This window comes from Mchenga conophoros, linkage group LG3 (genome assembly GCF_057382185.1).
Source record: "Mchenga conophoros isolate Kocher_MC1m ecotype Shallow Benthic linkage group LG3, M_conophoros_male_GT1.1, whole genome shotgun sequence".
Lineage (NCBI taxonomy): Eukaryota > Metazoa > Chordata > Actinopteri > Cichliformes > Cichlidae > Mchenga > Mchenga conophoros.
The window spans coordinates 41,339,251-41,361,575 of NC_140528.1; the positions used below are offsets into that span (position 1 = coordinate 41,339,251).

General features: G+C 40.0%; 1 protein-coding gene across 2 annotated transcripts; it reads left to right on the forward strand.

Moving 5' to 3' along the window:
* The first annotated feature begins 6,140 nt into the window (after positions 1 to 6,140).
* On the forward strand, positions 6,141 to 18,624 carry LOC146578689 (NLR family CARD domain-containing protein 3-like). Of its 2 annotated transcripts, XM_085268817.1 has the most exons (10): positions 6,141 to 6,167; positions 6,636 to 6,768; positions 7,312 to 7,431; positions 8,222 to 8,341; positions 10,455 to 10,594; positions 10,670 to 12,443; positions 13,580 to 13,750; positions 16,317 to 16,490; positions 17,567 to 17,595; positions 17,707 to 18,624. In XM_085268817.1, the coding sequence occupies exons 2-9, from the start codon at positions 6,647 to 6,649 to the stop codon at positions 17,580 to 17,582; spliced, it is 2,637 nt and encodes an 878-aa protein (XP_085124943.1). In that variant the 5' UTR covers positions 6,141 to 6,167; positions 6,636 to 6,646; the 3' UTR covers positions 17,583 to 17,595; positions 17,707 to 18,624. The 2 variants fall into 2 exon arrangements, with proteins under 2 accessions (XP_085124943.1, XP_085124944.1); XM_085268818.1 differs by lacking the exon at positions 6,141 to 6,167 and having other exon boundaries at positions 6,495 to 6,768.
* Positions 18,625 to 22,325: the final 3,701 nt, after the last annotated feature.

The window sequence follows — 22,325 nt, forward strand, 5'->3', positions numbered from 1 at the left end:
CTGAATTTACCACAGGTGGACTCCAAGTTGTAGGAACAGCTGGCAGGTGATCACCAGAAACAGGGTGCAGCTGAGCTCAATTCTGAGTGTCATGGTAAAAACTGTAAATACTTCAATATTTGAATACATGTTTTATTTTAGGAACACAAACACACACACACACACACACACACACACACACACACACACACACACACACACACATATATACATGTGCAACAATTTCAAGAATGTTTTCGCTTGAATTTTTTCTCCCGTTGTCAATAGTGTGTAGAATTTTAAAGTGAAAAATGAATTCAGTGGAACAGAAGGAAATCCATCACTAAATCTTTTTTGCGGTAATGAGGCATTCAGGACTCTCTGCAGATTATTTTAACTGTGGACTTGAGCAAAATCAACAGAGGAAACTCACTTGATGTTAAATATCTCTGCTCTGAACTTAAACTTTTTGTGTTCACTCAACCAAGACTATAAGGAAGCTGGCTACACTACACAGCTGCTCTGAAAGGACTGCAGTCCCTGCTGCTCTTTATACTGGATTTCCTGCATCAGGAGCTGCTCTGAGAACAGCTCCACTGTCACACAGTGTAGAGTCCAGCATCATCCCCTTTGTGTCACTCAGAATCTGACAGAGGGTCATCGATGTATGTGGACTGCTCTGCTGCTCTGTCCTTCTCACACTCTTTGTAGACACACTCAGACTCCTCCACACCTTCTCTTTCACACCCATATCCTCCACCTCTATTTTTACTTCATCTTTTAATTCAATTAAATATTCCAAAGCCAGAATGATTCTGCAGATTATTGCTATTCATGACACAACAACATATACAATCATGTAAAGAACGCAAAAGTGCTTCACTGTCTGTGAACTATTGTAAAAGCGGCAGATACTACTGCATTGCTTTGTGTTGCAGCACCACCCTGTGGAATGATAACAAATTTCAGTTGTTTTTTACTGAAACTGCAATAGAAAGATAGACCAATTCCACAAGAATTAAATAAAACATATACATATGGTTAAAGTCAGAGTTTTCTTCTTGCCTAATTGTGATTGACTCAAAGGTTTCTTAAAGGTGCCAGTTACCTCTCTTCACATAACACATAACACATATATTAAAACAAAACAAAACTAAACACACAAATAAAAAAGCACATTTCACATATTTTCAGAAAGACTGAAACTAGTCAGCATGTGGCTAAAATGCAGCCTGTCCCTACCTCTAAGTGGTAATTTGTTAGAAATCAGCAGGTTTCACAGCTCCTTTGCTGTAACTTCTAGTTTCACCAGTAGGGGGCGTTTTTTTTTGTTTTTTAATTCCATTTCACACTATATGGTAGGGTGACAATATTTTGATTTCCAAAAAAAGAAGACACTTGGCCCAGTCATGAAGAACTTTGTGTCCTCGGGATTCCCATATACTTGTTTGGCGTTCACCTAGGGACCAATTTTGACCCGAGGACACCACAAGGGGTATACCTTAAAAACCTCTGGAATTAAATAAGGGCACAGAAATAAGGCCTCATCTGTATGAGAAAAATTACCAGTCCCAAGACTGTACGGGGGAAAATTCTTTTGCAGTTCGTCCGAAAAGCTGCAGTTGCGCTTTGGTATCTTTCAAACATCATCAGGCGCGCTGCACACGCTGTATGTCCCGTTTGTAACAACCACTCACAAAGCAGCTGCTCAGGGATGACGTCACACATATGGGTCCTCTGCAGACCAATAGGAAAACCCTGACATTTTCATTAAACATGTATGATTTAATTTCTTTTATTAAATCATACATGTTAAATTTAAACATTGTGTGAATATTTGCTTAGTCATTCTCACGAAGCACTAAAGTTCTCAGACAAGATCTGGGCTCTGTGCCACTGTTGAATTCCCCGCTTGTACAAACAATGACAGCACATAAGCAGACACACACACGCACACACACAAAATCATTAGATTTGTCAGAAGATCAGGTATTAGAACCATTTCATTACATTAACTGTATTTCTCAGTCATCGTCACTCAAACTTTGATTTAATTTTGATTAATAATACAAAATGATTTATTAGTAGCAAAAGCAGATATAGACTCTGTCATTTTAAACATAAAAGTCTGGATTTCAAACCCTTTTAGCCTGCAATGAGAATTACCCTGGTGAGAATTCAATCCTCCGCGTCTCTAAATAAGAGGTCGACCTTGTTGTCAACATTTATGCTCATACACAGTGCTTATATTGCTGAATGTGTCAAAGTAATTTGTAATTGCATTTCTAAGAAAGTAAACGTAAGTTATGGTGTGTGACAGAAATGTTTGCAGTTACAACACATCTACACTGTTGATACAAAACCATGAATCCACTGTTAGGTGAGCTAGAGTTTGTACCGCTCTACTATGTACTATGTGCTATTGGAGCGCACTAATGTTGCCTGCATGGTACAGCTGAGATGTAATTATTTTCTGACGTTATCTAACAACAGTTCCTACAGTCACAGGTTTGCATAGTTAAAACTGAGCTCATGATCATGTGAACAGATCATAAAGTGTTCTCAGTCTCATCTTCTTCGCAGTGAATCATGAAGTGGACCTAAAGTTACTTACAGTTAGTGGTGATCTGTTTGAAGCTGATGGTGACAAAAAAAAGGCAAAACAAAAGATTTGTAGTGTACTTTAAGCAATGCATTATACATATAAATAATAATGTGATATTATAGCAAAACTCACCTCCCCATTGGAACAGCACAAGAATATTTCAAAGCTTGAACTGTGCTGTACATTATTAAACATAAAGTGTGTGTGTGGTTTTTGTTTAATTCTATATTATTTTTTATCTATTCTGCAAACATCAAGAAGTTATAATCAAAGAGACCAAACCATCGCCTCTTTGCTTCCTACCCTCAAGTACATTTTCACGGCTGTTACCGCCCAGCTCAGGGACAAAAGGAGATAACGCGAGAGACTCGGTCAGTGTCTGAGGTTTGGACTTTATTAAATCAAATCAAATCACTTTTATTGTCACATCACATGTGCAGGTACACTGGTACAGCACATGCGAGTGAAATTCTTGTGTGCGAGCTTCACAAGCAACAGAGTTGTGCAAAATACAATAACATAAACAGGCAAAATATACGAATGGCTAAATCTGAACTAATAAATATATGTACAATAAATAATAGTATATGCAAAAAAAACAACAACAAAAATTTCTGGATGTGTATACTAAATGTTTTTCTGCGTGTGTGTGTGTGTGTGTGTGTGTGTATACACATATTTTACAAATTAAATAGAGTCAACAATAAATAAAATATATAAAAATATACAGAGTTGAGACATGTGCAAAACAGTGGCATTAACAGTGGCAAACACAAAACATAAAACAACAAAGCTGGAGCAATGTGTAGGCAAACAGCCAGTGCACTTGTCACTACTAACACTCAGGCTGTGTACAACAAACAGAGTCTCTAGAGGCGTCCGACAGGGAGGCAACTGGCAGGCTCAGGTGAAGGCGTTCCCCTTCACCTGGCACATTGTCCTCCTTTTAACAGCTGCACCGGCCCTTATCCATCACACCATTGGCTCTCTTCTTAGCCCTGAACTCCAAGGTAGCCAGTCCTCAGCGAGCCCAGGACCACAGGAGCTTCCTTACTAGAGCCCACCTCCTCGTTCTCCGTCTTGGCCGTAAGAACAGCAAAGACACACACTCTCTATCACACACAGAAACACAGCACAAGAAGATGCATTGCTGACCTTTTGTGATCCAGGTGGTGTATGTTCATTTTTCTTGCAGGTGTGACAGTTGGTGATATATTGTGCATTTATATTTTTACTCTATTCTTTTATTACATCTTCCCCTATGCCTCCCTATCCCCTCCTCTGTCTCTCCTGCCTTAGTCATTGTCATACTGTATACCACATACCAGATAACTGAAATAAAATAAATTGAAATGATGAAATGAACAGGTAAAAGAAATCTAGAGGAGCCTGTAGAAAGTTTATAGAGCTGATCTTTGAAAAGCAAAATGTGTTTGGCACAACAGCGTATTCAGATCACAAGTCTGATTGCAAAAGCTACCAGAATGGGCAGAATTTAAAAATGAAAATAAAAATCTCTGAACTCAGTGAACATGTCCTAGCATGACTGGAATGCAGTTCAACAGCTTTTGGTAACACTTTTGGTAACACTCAGTAAAAAACATGTGGATCATATGATCTGTTTCATAAGGTCTCTCTTCCATTATCCACTTTATAGCCAACACTCATATTAGAAAGAATATAATATATACATTCATACATATAAGAAAGAATGTACTGTATCTCTGCACACACAAAACCCCCATCAAGTTTGATCTTCAGTTTCATGTGTTTGTCCCTAGTCAGAGGAGAATTGGGAGACATGTTGAAACTGTCACAGCTATCAGAGAACAACACTGTCTGTTTTTTTTTATTAGCAAAGTCTTGATAAACTGTGTTATTTATCCTCACTTTTAATACCTCTCTGTCTATTTCTCTGACACTGAGCTCCTGTGACTGTATGTTTGTACTGTGTCAGCTCCTATTAATGGTTTCATTTCATTAAACGGTCAGAGTTAAAACCATCACATTGGTTTTTGTAATGTTTGGTGTTTCACCCTTGTATTTGGATTATTGAGCTTCATGTGCTCAATAAAAGAGCTTACTTTTTCTTGTATTCTCACATACCACACACTGTCACACCACATGGACACTGTATGTCATTTTTTGCACCCCTGTGCATGTAAGTGTTTGCTCGCTGTCATTTGAAAACATGAATCTGTCATTCATAAAGCTTTGAAACTATCCCTACTAGTGCAGTGTCTGTCAATTCCACTACTTCCTTCTGATGGTGCCTATTTGCACTTACACTTTAGTCATAAAACTCGCTGAACTTGGATGTGCACAGAATCAGCTTTTCCATGTTTGCATTATTTTGTTCATTGTGTGGCTAAATTTAGCGTTGCTGTGTGTCTACTGGTTACACAAAGGTACGTCACAGAATGCACAGACTGGGCAAGTACTCTTTACTGGCATGCTTTTGCTTTGCTTTCATTGACACGGTGGGGACTTGTTAAGCACATGGAATATTCTGGAATGTTCATGTGCCTTAATACTGCTGGAGTTTCCTTCCTACCTTCCTTTGCTCAAATAAGTTTGTCTTGATGTTATTTTTGAGGGTTTTTTTGTTATTTTTTTTCCTTTATTATTGTATTTGTCTTTACCTTTGTCACGGTCTGGCTGGCAGACCGTGGGGAGATGGGGAAATAGGACCCAAACGCCGGACTCTTCAGTGCAACAGTGTTTATTTACAAGGTGGTGAAAATAAACAACAATAAATCCCCAGTTTCCCAGACTCCCGTGTAGTGTCTTCTTCCCAAAAGTCCCCGTGTAGTGCTCTCTGCCCCAGTGTCCCTGCACTCCCCGTGCTCACTGCTCCTTCTCGTCCCACACTCCTCCTGAGGGGAAAACAATAGAGGCAGCCGTTAACACTTATCCCAGCAGGCATACACTCACACTTGACTAGTTTGAAGACTGACGTGTAGTCAAACGCAATAATCCCGCGTCGGTGGAAGCTCCATCGCTCATCTAAATAACTCCCCCGACGAGCCCAGATGAGGAGCAGGTGTGCGGCCAGGACTTCGGGTGTGGCCAGCCCTCAAGGTAGACCACGCCCCCAGAGCTGAAAGTGCCTGTAACTTGGCCACAGCAGAAAGGAAAAAACACACACACACACACACACACACCTGCCTACATACAGATGTGCACAGGGGCAGTGCAGACAACACACCAAATAATAATAATAACAACAATAACAATAACAGTCAGAGTCCCCACTGCCCACGGACCCCGAGTCCCCAGAGCCGGGTCCGTGACAACCTTACCATATAAGTTGCCTTGAGATGAATGTTGTTGTTATTAGATGCTAGAAGGGAATTGAATTAAATATTAATTGATAGTGTGTAGGAGGTCTAGTCTATATTTAAGATAAATTCACATTCATATTTGTTGTTTTCAAGCAAAGATATCTCTCTTGCACACTGGGAATGTAGTCATACAAGTTCCTGTGGAGAGGGGAGGAGCTGCTCTGCTGAGGTGAGGAGAAAACAAAGTACTGTAATTTCAGTTTCTACAGTCATAGAAGCAGACGAGTGAAAAAATAAAGGTGAGTGTTACTGAGCATTTATTGGGTGTCGGAAAAATAGCAAAACTATTTCTTACTGGAAGATATTACATTTATGTTTCTCAAGGTGGAACAAAAGCTGGAAATTGTTAGGATCTATTTCTGTACTTGAGTTTGTTGCACCATAGAACGAAAAAGAACGAAACATGATGAATGAAACTATATCTTTGGTTAATGGTGAGACTGACATTTTAACGTCTTGTGCTGAGCTGTCTCTCAGTGAGCTGTAGGAGAGTAAACTTATCTATTAATTGATGAGGTAAAGGGTCAGCTGGGTTTAATACAAGCTAACTCTGTGTGTGTGTGTGTGTGTGCGTGCGTGCGTGTGTGTGTGTGTGTGTGTGCTGTTGTGCTGTGTTTCCTGTTCTGCCAGTTATGGCGTTCTTTAAAAATATTTCTGATGTTTTTTTCTGCCGTGCTCACAGTCACAGTTCCTTGTTTCTCTCCCAGGAAGCCTAAAGATGAGTGTTTTGGAGGGGAACATAGCAGAGTTTCAAGGATCCAGCTCTATGTCCATGAACAGTGACATGTCCAGAGATTATCCTCCAGTCTTCAGTCATGAACTTGGACCATCAGGCAAAAAGTAAGAAACTGTGTCTATTATAAACAATTTGAAAATGATGAAAGGAGAGGACAGACTTTAGTAACATAGTAAAGTCTTTCTGAAAAATGCTCTTAAAGCACTAAGACATTCATATCAAGTGATTTTCCTCAAACAACCACTGACGCTGTATTATGTATTTCAGTCTGTATTATGTTTTTGACTTCCTGATATTTGTTTTCCATTGAGTTTTGTATTTTATTTTCTAAAGGAACATAATACAAGCTGTGACTCCTTATCCTGGTAACTGATGTTAAGATGATTGAATACTGATGAGGGAAAGATTATTTGCTTATATAACAGAAAAATCTAAATGGAAAGCTCTGAAATATTAAATGAAGATCTGAAAGTGAGTTAAAAACGATTACCCTGGTGACAGCCTGCCCTACAGAAAGTACAGTAGTAGAGAGAAAATTGAGTTTTTCAGTCTCCTAAATCTGACAGAGAGAGAGAAGCAGCTGAATGCCCAACAACAGGCACATGTAGAAGAATAATCTGTTCTGGATTCATTGTTTGTGTTTACAGACATCAACAACACAAACACAGACCACAGTTTCCAGGATCCAGCTCTGTGTCCATGAACAGTGACATGTCCAGAGATTATCCTCCAGTCTTCAGTCATGAACCTGGACCTTCAGGCACACAGTAGGAGACTGTTTCGGCTATAAACTGAGTGAAGATGCTTTTAGTTTTCGAGTCTTTCACATTATTTCAAAGGGGTCTGCAAGGGTCCTTGACTTGTGTATAACCCATTGAAATGTTTTCCTATGAAGTTTTGAAGTAATTAAGAGACTGTCTTTATTATAAACAATGTGAAAATGGTGAGTGGACACAATAAGCTTTAGTAACATAATATAGTCTTTATGAAAAGCCTCTTAACCATTAAAACATTCATATACAGTGCTTTTCCTCAAACAACCACTGACACAGCTGTGTTACTTTCAGCCTGTATTATGAGTTTGAATGCCTAATATTTGTTTTCCATTAAGTTTTGCAGTTTTATGTTCCTGTATAAAATAACTGTTGTGCTACCAGTGCACTTATTTGTGACTGATTGGTTTGATGCTGCCAACTGCCTTTATGTGGATGTGCTCACAGCTAGACTGATAAATCCCTGTAAACATGGCAAGTTGGTTAACCAGCTTCCTGTGACTCTTTGTGCTGGTAACTAATGTTAGCATTACTAAATACTAATGAGAGAAAGATTATTTGTGTATATAATAGAAAAATCTAAATGGAAATCCAAAGTCAAAAATATTAGTTAAGGATTCTAAAACGATTTAAAAAGATTAACCTGGCAATAGCTTGTCCTACATTAATTAGAGTAGTTGTAAGAGAGTTGTATAGCCTCATAAATCTGACAGAGAGAGAGAAACAGCTCAATGATAAACAACAGAAGAATAATCTGTGCTTTATTCTATGTTTGTGTTTACAGACGTAAACAACACAAACACCAAGCAGAGTTTCCAGGATCCAGCTCTGTGTCCATGAACAGTGACATGTCCAGAGATTATCCTCCAGTCTTCAGTCATGAACCTGGACCCCCAATCACACAGTAAGAGGCTGATTCTGGCTATAAACTGAGTGAAGATGATTTTAGTTTTCGAGTATTTCGTATTGTTTCAAAGGAGTTCGCAGGGGTGGAGTCACTGAATTGTGCTTATACTCCTCTGAAGCAGATCAGAGATTGGTAGGAATGAAATTACTGCAATTTAAAAAAAAACATGTGGCCACAAACATGTTTTTTTTTTTACAAACATTAAACACAGCTGTGTTAATGTCTATTGTGTGTTTGGCTTAAATACAGCCCAGATGCAACGCCTCACAGTAGACTGGTTCCCTTGGTTAGTTAGACAGAGGAAGCAAAACTGGACATAACACACATGAGGCAATCTGTGATGTTATGGTTTAGGGCCCGGATGGCTTGGGGATAGAAGCTCCTCTTGAGTCTCTCTGTCCTTGCCCGGATGATGCAGAACCTTCTACCAGATTGCAGAAGTTGGAACAGTTTGTTGCCAGGATGGGATGGGTCCTTCAGTATCTGCGCTGCTCTAGTCCGGCATCTCCTGGTGTAGGTGTCCTGAAGCAGGGGGAGAGCAATCCTGCAGCAGCGTTCTGCTTTTTGGTCCTTAACACAGCTGTTCCCAAACCACGATGAGATGTTCTGTTTGGGGATGCTCTCCATAGTGCCTGTATTGAAAATCCTGAGGATCATTGGAGAGACCCTCAACTTCCTTAGCTGTTGTAGGTGGTACAGGCGCTGCCTAGCCTTTTTCGTCTGGACCTGAATGTGGGCAGACCATGTCAGGTATGAGGAGATACGGACACCGAGATACTTGAAGGACTGCACCCTCTCCACTGGAACTCCAGTCTCTGTGCTGACTCCTTCTGAAGTCCACCACCAGCTCCTTGGTCTTGCCAACGTGCAGCTGGAGGTGGTTATCCTGGCACCATGATGCCAGATTCTTCACTTCCTCCATGTAGGCCGCCTCATCGTTGTTGGAGATGACGCCCAACACCACTGTGTCATCAGCAAACTTCACAATGATGTTTGAGCCGTGGGTGGGCCACACAGTCTGCTGTGTAAAGGGAGTAGAGCAGTGGCAAGAGGACACATCCCTGAGGTGCTCCTGTGTTGATGCTGATGCTGTTAGAGACGCATCTACCCACCCTCACTACCTGAGTTCTGCCATAATTAACAGCTGATGTCGAGAGGTCCTAATGTTTGCACTGGTATTTGTGTTCTAGTCGACTATCTGATTCTTTTTGAATTCAGATATGTGATCATGTATGGTAGACACCCTATTAATATAACTGTACTGCTTTAAGAAGAGGAAGCAAAACCAGAGCAGATTGGGGAGCTGAGCGCGTGAGCAATCGCAGACTGCTGACACAGTCTCCGCACACATCTGTGCTGCGCACAAAAAAATCCATTGTGAATTGAAATGAAAGTAAATACATGTATTTATTTTAATTTTACTGATTTTCTGTGTGTGGAGACCGTGTCAGCAGTGTGCGATTGCTCATGTGCTCAGCTTAGAGGCAACAGTGTTGGGGAGTGTGTGTGACCAAACACGTGGAAACCAGGCGGATTGCTAGCTCCTCTGAGCAGTGTGGGAACCATAGCTGAACTCAAAAGACAACAGAAAATGGAGAATTAACATGAACAAACTGAGAGGGAAATCCTGAGCACAGCAGACAAACAGGTTTAAAAGATTAACTAGCGAGCAGAGGAGGTGAAGATGAAGGCAAAGGTAGAGGTGTGTGATGTTGGATGAATGGCTGCAGGTTTTATAGAGACTATCCTTGAGTATTCAGTTATGAACCTGGATCATCAGGCACAAAGTACAGATTTTGGAATAACTAGTTTTCTGAAAGTCAAGACAACATTCTTGGAAGCTAGGCTAAACCCTAAGGCCAATCTCCTTATTTCAGTAGACCAAACAGCCACCCACACAAAAACTGTTTTGCTTCGATTAAGAATAAATGCACTGTTTTATACACGAAAAGGCAACAGAAAACACAATAAGTGAAAGATACTGAGGGGAAAAACCAGTAACTGAATGCCCACTACTATGAACCTACCACAGAAACAAGTGTTTGCATGATGTCTACAAATGTTTTTATTTCCTTTCTTTGGTCAGAATAATTTTTATTTGTGTCCACAGAGAGAAGAAGAGGAATTTCTTTGTGGAGAAGCCAGTGTCATGTTGTGTGTGGTGTCAGGATGTCCTGAAGGATTCATCTACAGACTTCTGTCCCCAATGTGGAGTCAAGTCTGGAACCAGAACTTTTCAGCAGACAGCCAGTAAGAGCAGCTGTGCAAAAATGAAAACTTAAGTTTTCTTGCTTATTGTTTAATTGTTTTCCATTCTTTCAACAGATACTGATCCAGAAAAAGTTTTTGATGTATTAAAGGTCACTCTGAGGACACGATATGAACATGTGATTGAAGGAACTGATAAAACAGGAATTGGAGCCCTCCTCAGATTAATCTACACTGCGCTCTATATCACAGAGGAGCAGAGTGAAGCTGTACACTTCCAACATGAGGTGAGGCAGGTGGAGAGCGCTTGTAAGAAGATCCCCTGTGAAACACCAATCAGCAGCAAGGACATCTTTAAAACCTTACCTGACCAACAAAGACCCATCAGAGTGGTTCTGACATATGGTGTTGCTGGCATTGGAAAAACCTTCTTGGTGCAGAAGTTCACTCTGGACTGGGCAGAGGGCTTAGAAAACCAACACATCAGTGCGGTGGTTGTGCTTTCATTCAGGGAGCTGAACTTGGTCAGAGATGAGCAGTACAGTCTCCTGGAGCTGATCCATGTTTTCTATCCAACATTACAGAGCGTCACAGCAGAGAAGCTCACTATGTGTAATCTTTTGTTCATCTTTGATGGCCTGGATGAAAGCAGACTTTTGTTGGATTTCAACAACAGGAAGCTTGTGTCTGATGTCACACAGAAGTCCACCATCAGTGAGCTGCTGACAAATCTCATTGAGGGAAATCTGCTTCCATCTGCTCTCATCTGGATAACTTCCCGACCCGCAGCAGTCAGTCAGATTCCTCCTAAATGTGTTGACAGGATGACAGAAGTTCGAGGCTTTACTGACTCCCAGAAGCAGGAGTACTTCAGGAGAAGATTCAGAAATAAAGAGCTGTCAAGCAGAATCGTCTCTCACTTGAAAACATCCAGGAGCCTTTACATTATGTGTGGGATCCCAGTTTACTGCTGGATCACTGCTACAGTTCTGGAGCACATGTTGACTACAGAGGAGAGAGCAGAGCTGCCCAAGACCCTGACTGACATGTACTCACACTTCCTGATGGTTCAGATAAAGAAAAATCACAAATACCATACGGGGAAAGAGATGAAACGAATAGAGCTCAGCAGTGCTGACAGGGAGGTTCTTCTGAAGCTGGGGAAGCTAGCATTTGAACATCTGCAGAAAAAGAACATCCTGTTTTACAGAGAAGACTTGGAGCAGTGTGGTCTGGATGTCACAGAGGCCTCGGTGTACTCAGGAGTTTGTACAGAGATCTTCAAAAGAGAGTCTGTGATCTTCCAGAAACCAGTTTACTGCTTTGTTCATCTGAGTGTTCAGGAGTTTCTGGCTGCTGTCTACATGTTCCACTGTTACACCAACAGGAAGACAGAGGTGCTGCAGGACTTCCTGAGTGAGGACATCTCATCTCTGGAAGATTTTCTGGGCAGAGTCATGGAGGAATCCTTGGTTCTTGAGAATAACCACCTGGAACTGTTTGTTCGTTTCCTCCATGGCCTCGCTCTGAAGTCCAATCAAAGAATTTTAGGAGGTCTGCTGGGTCAGACAGAGAACAGTCCAGAAACCATCCAGAGAGTCATCAACAACCTGAAGGAGCTTAGAACTGATGACAAGTGTCCTGAAAGATCCCTAAACATTTTCCACTGTCTGATGGAAATGAAGGACCTCTCACTACATCAAGAGATCCAAGAGTTCCTGAAGTCACAGAACAAATCAAAGAAGGAACTCTCTGGAATTGAGTGCACAGCTCTTGCATATATGCTGTTGATGTCAGAAAATCTTTATGAGTTGGATCTGAAAGAATACAATACATCACAGGAAGGACGATGGAGACTGCTTCCAGCTGTGATGAATTGCAGAAAGGCCCGGTGAGTCTAGATTTGATTAACATTATAAAACAGTGTAGATTAATAGTTTAGTTCTTAAAGTTATTCATACTAAAAGATTATCTCTTCTCATTACACAGTTCTAGTTATTTATTGGAAACATTTTGAACATGTTTTTTTTTTTTTTTAACCAAAAATTATTTGGGTGATTACATTTTTAAACATCTTCAGCTGAAACAGTGACTGTGGCCAAATGTTAAAGTAATTGGATAACACTTCATGTTGTTACAGTGGTTGATTTTCAGCAATAGAAATTAAATCAGTCAAGTGATTCAGTACAGTCAGTTTTAATAATATTATTATTATATTAATTACATCACAGTGAGTGGTCATAAATTAATCACATGAGACTGTGATAGGAAGGACCCAAGCACGTAGTGTTGCAAGATGAGTGTTTGTTTATTTATAAAGTGTTTTAACCAGTTTGCTTTTAGCAGCTTTCCAGGTGCACACTTCAGTTCAGTTCTGTACACAGTTCTGTCCTGTTGTTCAACTCTCACTCCTTTCTCAGGCCCCAGCAGCAACTGAAATAGGGTAAACATGATTAGCATGCCAGACTTCCCTTGGTCCCTTGCAGTTGAGCCACAAACAACACCCTGCCCCAGAGACAAAGACTGACACTGCAGTCTTTTTTTGATTGACTTTTACTGATCCCGAGTCCAACTTTTCATTTTAGCACTGTGGAGTTAACAGACACAGCAGCACTTCCAAATCACATGAAGGATTTAAGATGACATAGCAGCAAGACACACCCTCATTGCATCTCCATTGAAAGTGGGGAGTTCAAACTATTAACCAGTTTATAAATTGTGTTGATAGGACAGGAAAAACCAGACTTAATAAATAGTTTCAGAGTTTTCTTGAATGTTGTCACCATGTTTAGTACAGGAAGAAATGTTAAGAACTGGAAATTCTAAGGAAAGTGCTCCCAAGTAGAAAGAAACAACAAACAACAAAATGACAACCACAGAAATGATAAACTTTTGCACTTTCCTTCAGAGAAGGAAAAAATGTATCTAGTTGTTTTGCATCAAGTCCACAAAATAAATAAAATGTTTTTTCTTCACAATAACATGTTTTTATTATTATATTATATTTGCAATTATGTGTCAACACAGACTTCATGATGTTTATATTTATGGGCAACGGTGTGGAGCTGTGGCCTCAGCTCTGACGTCAGACCGCTCCCATCTGAGAGAGCTGCACCTGATTTCAGTCACTATGCTGGAGCCAGCAGATGAACTTTTTGCTTGTCTGGGGCATCCAAACTGTAGACTGGAGACACTCAGGTCAGTTAACTGAAACTGAATCTGTTGTTATTTATAAAGTTATTTCACTAATAAGTAATCCAACTCCAGTAATGTAGGATGGAGGACAGGGATGCACCAATCCAACACATTTATATACATATTTAATATGGTACTGTTAAGGTTCACAATGGAGGAGGGAGAGTACAAACCACTCTTGGTCCAGAGGATCTTGGTCCAACAATGATTTTAATGAACACACGTGTGGGAAGACACTCTGTACGCAGACAGCCAGTAGTCCTCGACTTAATCAAAGCATGAACAGATATTTTATAGCATCAGGGTTTGTTTACTGACGCCCCTTCATGCGTCACCGGTACATTTTATACATAGATCAGATCAACACCAGAATGACTTTTCACCTAGAAGATCATCTTCTATTTTTACGGCTGGTACTTTCCGTTCTTATCTTAAAGTGAATTGTTCCTCTTTTTTGTCTAGACATAACTAATCTCTCCTCTAAATAAGTCTGACTAATGTGTGTGTATGTGTTGACCTCACATGCTCTTTGTGTCACCTCTTAACTGTCTGTGTCTCGTCCTCAAATGCTCTTTCTCAATTCACCTGTTGCACTTCTGACCTTTTACCAGACCAGAAGCTCACTGAGACTATGTGTATGTCTTCTACTAAATAAATGTTTTAACCAAGAACCTCTACTTAAAAGCTTAATATAAAATGATCTGATATATAAGTGTTTTGTAAGCATGTATTGCAATTCCTTCTATGTTCTAGTTTTCCCTCAGCATGGATCATCTAGACACTCTCACTAGATGAAGCTTAAGACCTTTAAAGAACCTGAACATCAACTCAAATAAGCACAGATATGCAATATGTATAAAATAGTTATAACTGCACCTGGAATACAAAGTTAATTTAATACCTGTGTGCATAAAACCTTAAAGCCTTCTTAAAGCTATCTGTTACATTGTTAAAGCCTCGTCTTAGCCTGCTGCTCAAAATAACTTCCTGCTTTCACTTCTGCATACAACTTCCTGTCAGCCTGCAACTCAGTCTTTCTGAAAGAGACACTGTTTAACCCCTGAATGCAATATAAACTCCAGATTATATTATTAATGCAATGGTAATAATGATGAATATTTAACAATAGCAGTAAAATAATTTCCCTGCTCCACAGTACCTTGGCTTCACCACACCAAGACTTGGATTTGAGTAGGTGATTTTGGAGACTGTATAATGAATGTATGTGTATAAACAGTCAAGCCCATAATTATTCAGAGCACTCGCAAATTTTGACTTAAAAGTCACCTTTGTTCAACCAGGTATTTTTCTTTAGTTGGATCTGGTTTCTATCGAAAGACAATAGCTTTTATTTATTATTATTATTATTGTTATTATTATTATTATTATTATTATTATTATTATTATTATTATTATTATTATTATATGAGCAAAAAGTGCCAGGTCCAAAATTATTCATACCCATCACAAACTGTCACAGTCACTGGGAAAATCCAATGTTCTTTCTAAATAGTCAAAGCTGTTCTAAAGCATCCTACCCTGACTAATTGGAAACAGCTGTTTTAACCAACTCAACAGGGCTCTGCAGTTGGGTTGTGGACAGTCATGGCTAAGATAAAGGAGCTTGGTGAGGACCTGCAGCTGTTTATTGTGGCTGGTAAAAAAGCCATATCTAAATGTTTTCAAGTTCCAGTTGCTGCAGTGCAAAGTATTATTCAAAAATTCATGTTTTGCACTGTGGAAAATCTCAGAGAACATTGTTGATAACCAAAAGTGACACCTGTGCTGGCCAGGATGATAATGATAGAGGTGAAGAAGAATCATAGGATCACCACCAATCCTGGTCAATCTGTGCTCTGCTGGTATCAATGTCTCAAACAGTCCAACGGACACTGCACACTGCTGGGTTCCACGGAGGACACGGCTTCTCCAGAGAAGGCACACAAAAGCCCCTTTGCAAATGCTCATCTGGACAAAGAAAAAGATTACTGGTCTTCTGTGTTATGGTTAGATGAAACAAGAATAGAATTGTTTGACCACTATGATGCTTCCTTCATTTGGCATAAAAAAAAGGAGACGCCTTCAACCCAAAGAACACCATCCCCACTGTCAAACATGGTGGTGGGAACCTAATGCTTTGGGGGTGTTTTCCAGCCAGTGGACCGGGGAACCTAATCACAGTAAATGGCACCATGGTAGTTGGTTAATTGTTGGTTTTGTAAGCCACCACCTCCGTTCCATGATGGTTATTCACAGTGGACATGGATGACATTTTTTTTTACTTCTCTTTCAAACCATCTATCTTCTCTGTCCAAAATGTGAGCCTTGACAGTAGCATCGAGGAGGCTCTTCTATGTTGTGCCATGTGTTTTTGGAGTGGCTCTCTCCCTTATGTAGAGATCTGAGCAGACACAAAGTATGTCACAGTGCACAATATGTAGGTTGAACTGTTTAAGGGAGGTTTGACTTTGGGATGACGCAGCTTTTGGGTAAGGGTGTTACTAGGTTTGAAATGCGCAGTGATGTGATGTTAAATGAACACTTTGTAACTCACATGATTGTTATTCAGCTTTGAGAACGTCACTTTGTCAGAGAACAGCTGTGCTGCTCTGCTCAGTGCTCTGAAGTCCAACCCCCCCTATCTGAAACGTCTGGATGTAATAGCATGCAACCTGGAGGGCGCAGGGATGAAACAACTGTATGATTACCTGGAGAGTCCACACTGTAAACTACAGTTTAAAAGGTCAGTTTACTTGACTTAAGATTATGAAGGAAAAATATTTCTTTGGTGTCTGTTTATGGGTGTCTGCAGAAAAAACAATCACACATACAAAAAGAATACAGCTGTGCAGAAGGTTGACTTTGTGATGATCCACAGTAACAAAATAACAAAGTTACTGCACAATGCACATTTAAAGGTCTTGTGTCCTAACACTTTATGAACTTTTAGTTTCACATGTCCCCAGAATCTTCAGGCTTCTGTTCAAAATGGTAAATGGCCTGTATTTATATAGCGCTTTTCTAGTCCCTAAGGACCCCGAAGCACTTTACACAACCAGTCATCCACCCATTCACACACACATTCACACACTGGTGATGGCAAGCTACATTGTAGCCACAGCCACCCTGGGGTGCACTGACAGAGGCGAGGCTGCCGGACACTGGCGCCACCAGTAGGCAACGGGTGAAGTGTCTTGGCCAAGGACACAACGACCCAGACTGTCCAAGCCGGGGCTCGAGCTGGCAACCTTCCGATTACAAGGCGAACTCCCAACTCTTGAGCCACGATCACCTACCAACAACAACAAAACAACATACAGATCTTTTTTTAAACATGTCTGCATGCCTCTAGTTAGAAACTCCTTCCAGTATCTGTGGACTCAAGTCAAACTGGAATGGGCTCTACACCCACCTCTTTCTGTGGAAAACAGTCAACAGGAGCAGAGCAGCTCTTTAAGTACAGTGCGTATAGCTTTTTGATAGAGACCTGGATTTGACACTGCATGACTTCTAACTTCAAATGCATCACATGTAAATCAATATTTTATAGCCATTATGTTCTCAGAAAAAGAACATTGTTTACTGAAAACAGATGAACTGTAAATGTGGCTGTATCAAAATAAAAAAAATTAGGAAATGTTATTTTTCTCACATTCACAATAGTAGGCTGCTCACTTCTTGTTGGACCTCCATCTTCCACAGGTTACACCAAGATGTTTATTTTGACTTTAGTGTCTTTTCTCACTTTGTTAACACAAAGATGTAACAATTCATTTTTCTGCTACCTGTTTTTGATCCTGTCTCCTCATTTTCCTGCAGAGTGACTTCAGTTTAGATGCTGCACTGTGGTGAGTAATCTGTCTTTCTATATGGCATTTAAATTAATATTTACCCATATTTATCATGTTTGATGTGACATGTGTATTAGTTGTCTCACACAAAGCGCTTTACATATCCAGTCATTCACACACTGGTGATGGCAAGCTACATTGTAGCCACAGCCACCCTGGAGCGCACTGACAGAGGCGAGACTGCCGGACACTGGCGCCACCGGGCCGTCTGACCACCACCAGTAGGCAATGTGTGAAGTGTCTTGCCCAAGGACACAACGACCGAGACTGTCCAAGCTGGGGCTCGAACCAGCAACCTTCCGATTACAAGGCGAACTCCCAACTCTTGAGCCCCATGACTACTATGACACGTTGTAATAATTTTACTACTGTAATTTTACTGGTGAACATTGTCTCAATTGTAGTGTTGCATTAGTGATCCGGCAGTGTATTTTTTCCAGTGCCGTGTTATGTTACAGTTCAGAGAAGGGTGTGGCACATGTACTTTGTTTAATGGGAATGCAGTTTTGTAATTTTGCAGTATTTGGAAAATACAGATATTTGTTAACCCTTTAGAGCCGGTCGGAGCGGGTACGCTCTGTTTTGTGTAACTATTTTTAAATCCCGGTAGCTCTGCAACCACGTAAGCTAGCGCAATAATTTTTTTTTGCATATGAAACCGGAGGAGTTGTACTTACATCTTATGCCATCAGCTTGTCCTCGGTCACAGTTTCCTTCCACATAAAGCTTTGCAAGAACTGCATAAAAAGCACTTGCAGCAACAAAAACATAATATTCCAGAAACACGCTTTGCCGATCCGATCAGCTGTTTGTAACACTTCCTACGTTGGAATAGACGTCAGCACAAACTTTTGCATGTCCGCCATTACCTGCCCGAAACCGGAAGTGATGTCATTTTGCAGAAATGTAGTTTTTTTTTTTTTTTACCATCAGGGCCTCAGGGCCTGTACTGGTGTTTTTAAAAGCTATGTTTGACTTTATGACTTTCTGTGTCTTTTCTGGGATGCTTAGGACTCATATTGCACTGCTGGAAATATTTATATTAATATATTAATATATATTATTAATATATATATATTAATAATATATTAATATAATGTTTATTTGGATGCATATGCTGCTTTTTTGCAAATTTGCACTATAACATTTATTTTCGTTTTTCCTGCAGTATATAAAAATTGGTGTATTTCAAAAATAAAACTATGAAGACACTCAAAATAAATTTCCTGTGGTAGGAAACTATTCTGCGCAACTGTTTTGTATTTACAGTTTTGAGGGATAAGCCTGTTTAATTTCTCTAACTAGAAATATATGTTAAAAAAGCAAAAACGATTTTCAAATTTTTTGTAGTTTATTGCACTTTTTTGCAATTTATGTAATTACTATGCACTTAATGAATACATATTATTAAATTCTGGGCTATAGTTGTTGTATTGATGTATAGCAACTTGAAATGCTCCCAAAAATGCCACCACACCATGTAAAAATATAATATAAGCTCTGGCGGACTTGGTTCAATGGTAGGTCTTAAAGGGTTAAAGAAGTACAGTCCATCTGGAAAGGCATTCAGAAAACTAACATTTTCTTATGTTACAGTCTTATTCCATGATAGATTAAATTAATTTTCATCTCTACACCCAACACACGACAATGGCAAAGAAATGATTGAAAATGTTGCAATTTTATTAAAATAAAATAAAATATATAAATAGTATTATATATGTTTATAGCCTGTGCTCAATACTTTGTTAAAGCACCTTTGTTACACCTTTGTAACAAACTTACAACCTCTAGTATTTTTGAGTATGATCCTATAAACTTGGCACAGCTATTTTTTTGGGCTCTATCTCTACCATTCTATGCAGACCTCTTAAGCTCCATCAGGTTTGTTGGGGAACATCAGCACACCTTTTTAAGAGCTCTTTTCAATGTTCAGTGAGGTTAAAGTCTGGGCTCTATCTGGGCCACTTAAGGAAATTTTGTCTTGGAAATGAGATTTGAATCTCAGTAAGATTATTACCTGGATAAATAAAGGATTAATAATACCTTTAAAAAAGGACATTCACAGATTGGTCCCGAAGCCTCTCCTTTATTAGCATGATGCCGCCTCACTGTACAGATGGTGTTGGACAGATGATGAGTGGTGCCTGCTTCCCACCAGATGTGTTTCTTGGCATTGAGGCCAAACAGTTCTGTCTTTATTTTATTCAATCAGCAAATTTTGTTTCTTTTTTCTTTTTTTTTTTGCCTGTCCTGTTTGGCTCTTTTGCCATCAGAATTATTGTCTAAAGGCGAAGAAAGATGACCAATGGATTTACTTTACTAAATTGACCATCCCAGCCTTGCCGTAATGGTCTCTTTGATTCACCTTTTATTGTTTATTTTATTTTTTTATTTTCACTTGCTAAATATGGGACAGACTTGACTGGGGAAAAGAAAGGGGAGAAAGAAAGAGGGAAAGAAAAACAGCGGAGAAGAGGGATGAGGATAAAGGGTAAAAAACAAAAAATACATATATCAATCACCTTGATCACCTGTTGAGAAAGAAAAAAGAAAACAAGCAGAAGAAAAGGAGAGCAATAGAATATACAACATCATGATGATCTATGGAAATATAACAGTAAATAATAAATATTAAACATTATTGTGCAGCACATAAGATCGACAGCGCACAGTGTGCTTTGAGGTAGGAGCCAAAAAGGGTGTAGTTTGTGTGTGTGAGCACCCTTGTGTACACCTGTGAGCATGGACGCGCTTGTTTTTAAAAGGTTCCTTCATGTAATGATCTGCTAGAGGGTGTGGGGGGGCCACAGCTCCGTCGTCCAGGGCATGAAGCAGGTATGGAGGAGATCAAAACTCCAGACATCCAGAGGCCCGCAGAACACAAGAGACCAAGGAAGACCAACAGAGGGGCAGCCGCGCCACTGTCCCAGAAAGAGCTGAGGAGAGTCCCAGATGAGGGGTCACTCAGCAGCTGCGGAGCAGAAGCCAGGGGGAGTTGCAGTGACGCGCCCGTGAGCTCCGCCGGCAGCCAGCTGTGCCAGAGTGACCGAGCCCCAGGCCGAGAGGCCGGGGCACCCCACCTCCGAAGTGGCCCGAGCGAGCCCCGGGCTCCAGGCCCCGATAAGCAGCCACCAAGGAGTGAGCCGGTGTGTACCTGGACGCCCATCCCCTGTCGCATTCACACACTGGTGGAAGTGTGTGAATGTGACAGCTTCCCTGGGGCAGACTGACAGAGGCGAAGCTGCCATAGCGCTTCCCAACACCGTGAGCCACGGTTGCTCCATATGCAATTACTCCCCAAGCGTACTCTAAGCCCCGGGTCTAGGTACCCTTGCCCCTGGAGGGGGGATTTTGTTTCTAATCGTCCACAAGTCCGTGGGTTGCCTATTGGCAAACTGTATGCAAGCTATCATGTGTCTTTTACTGAGGAGTGGCTTCAGTCTGACCACTCTACCATACAGACGATGTTAGTGGAGAGCGTCAGAAATAGTTGTCTTTCTGGCAAGTTATTTTCTCTTCATAGATCAATGCTGGAGCTCAGTCAGAGTGACCATTGGATTCTTGGGCACCTTCTACCCTCAGCCCAGCTTCTACCATTGCTCACATTGGTTTGGCAGAGATTCCTTCCAGACTTCTTCCATTTAATCATGATGGCAACTGCTGTGCTCACTGGGACCTCCAGTGCTGCAGAAATTGTTCTGTACCCTTCCCCAGATTTTTGTTTACATGAAATTTTGTCTCAGAAGTCTACATAAACTATTCATTTGACCTCTTGGCTTGGTTATGGTCTGTCAAGTATACGATATTATCAAATCATAATAACTTATATAAAATCATCACCAATCAAAAAAATTTTCCACAGGTGGATTCTAATCAAGCTGGGAAAGATTTGACGAACAATCAAGAGATGCACCAAAACAGGATTCACGTGAGCTCAATTTTTAGTGCTGATGCAAAGGTTGTACATACTCGCCTGTGAACAAATAAATTCATCCATTTTGGAATAAGGCTGTAACATGATAAGTTGTGGAACAAGTGAAGTGCTTTCAAATGTCAGGATGCTCTGTGTGTTTTTGTTTATTGCCTTACTGCTTATAAAACGTTTAAAATGAATTTCTATATATGTTTGAACAAAATACATTTGTCAGCAAAAGTCAATCTGTAGAGGAACAAATATTTATATGATGTGAGAATAACAAGACAAATACATGTACAGCAAACATATTAAATATCCGTTTATTATCTCCTCAACCTGCATTTTATGGTTATCTCTGTGTTGCAGCTCCACTCTGTGAAATAATGATGAACTTCAGTTAAAGTCTACTTTAAATCTCAGAGGTTGATGCTGGATTGCAACAGACAGTTAAATAATCAATAAAATGTAATCATGTTTTTCTTTCCTTCCCTTTTCACTGTTCATGTTGAACAACACCACTTCACAAATTCAACATAACATCATCAAAGGTGCATAGTGTTCTACTGAAAAAAAATAAATTAATAAATTTAAAAATAATAATAATAATAATAATAATAATAATATATATATATATATATATATATATATATATATATATATATATATATATAAAATTATTACAGGCTACTCTGAGATCACACTTTTACAGGTACCTTAGTCATAAAGTCATGTATCAATCTGCATTTTTAAAAGCACACAAAGCATCCATGAAATCTCTCAGAAAAGTATCTTGCAATACATTCATTTA

Bases quoted from the DNA above. Each gene is read 5' to 3' on its own strand.
- LOC146578689 (XM_085268817.1), top strand. From the start codon at position 6,647: ATGAGTGTTTTGGAGGGGAACATAGCAGAGTTTCAAGGATCCAGCTCT. The intron at 6,769-7,311 runs GTAAGAAACTGT...TTGTGTTTACAG, and splicing joins CTTGGACCATCAGGCAAAAA to ACATCAACAACACAAACACA. The intron at 8,342-10,454 runs GTAAGAGGCTGA...TTGTGTCCACAG, and splicing joins CCTGGACCCCCAATCACACA to AGAGAAGAAGAGGAATTTCT.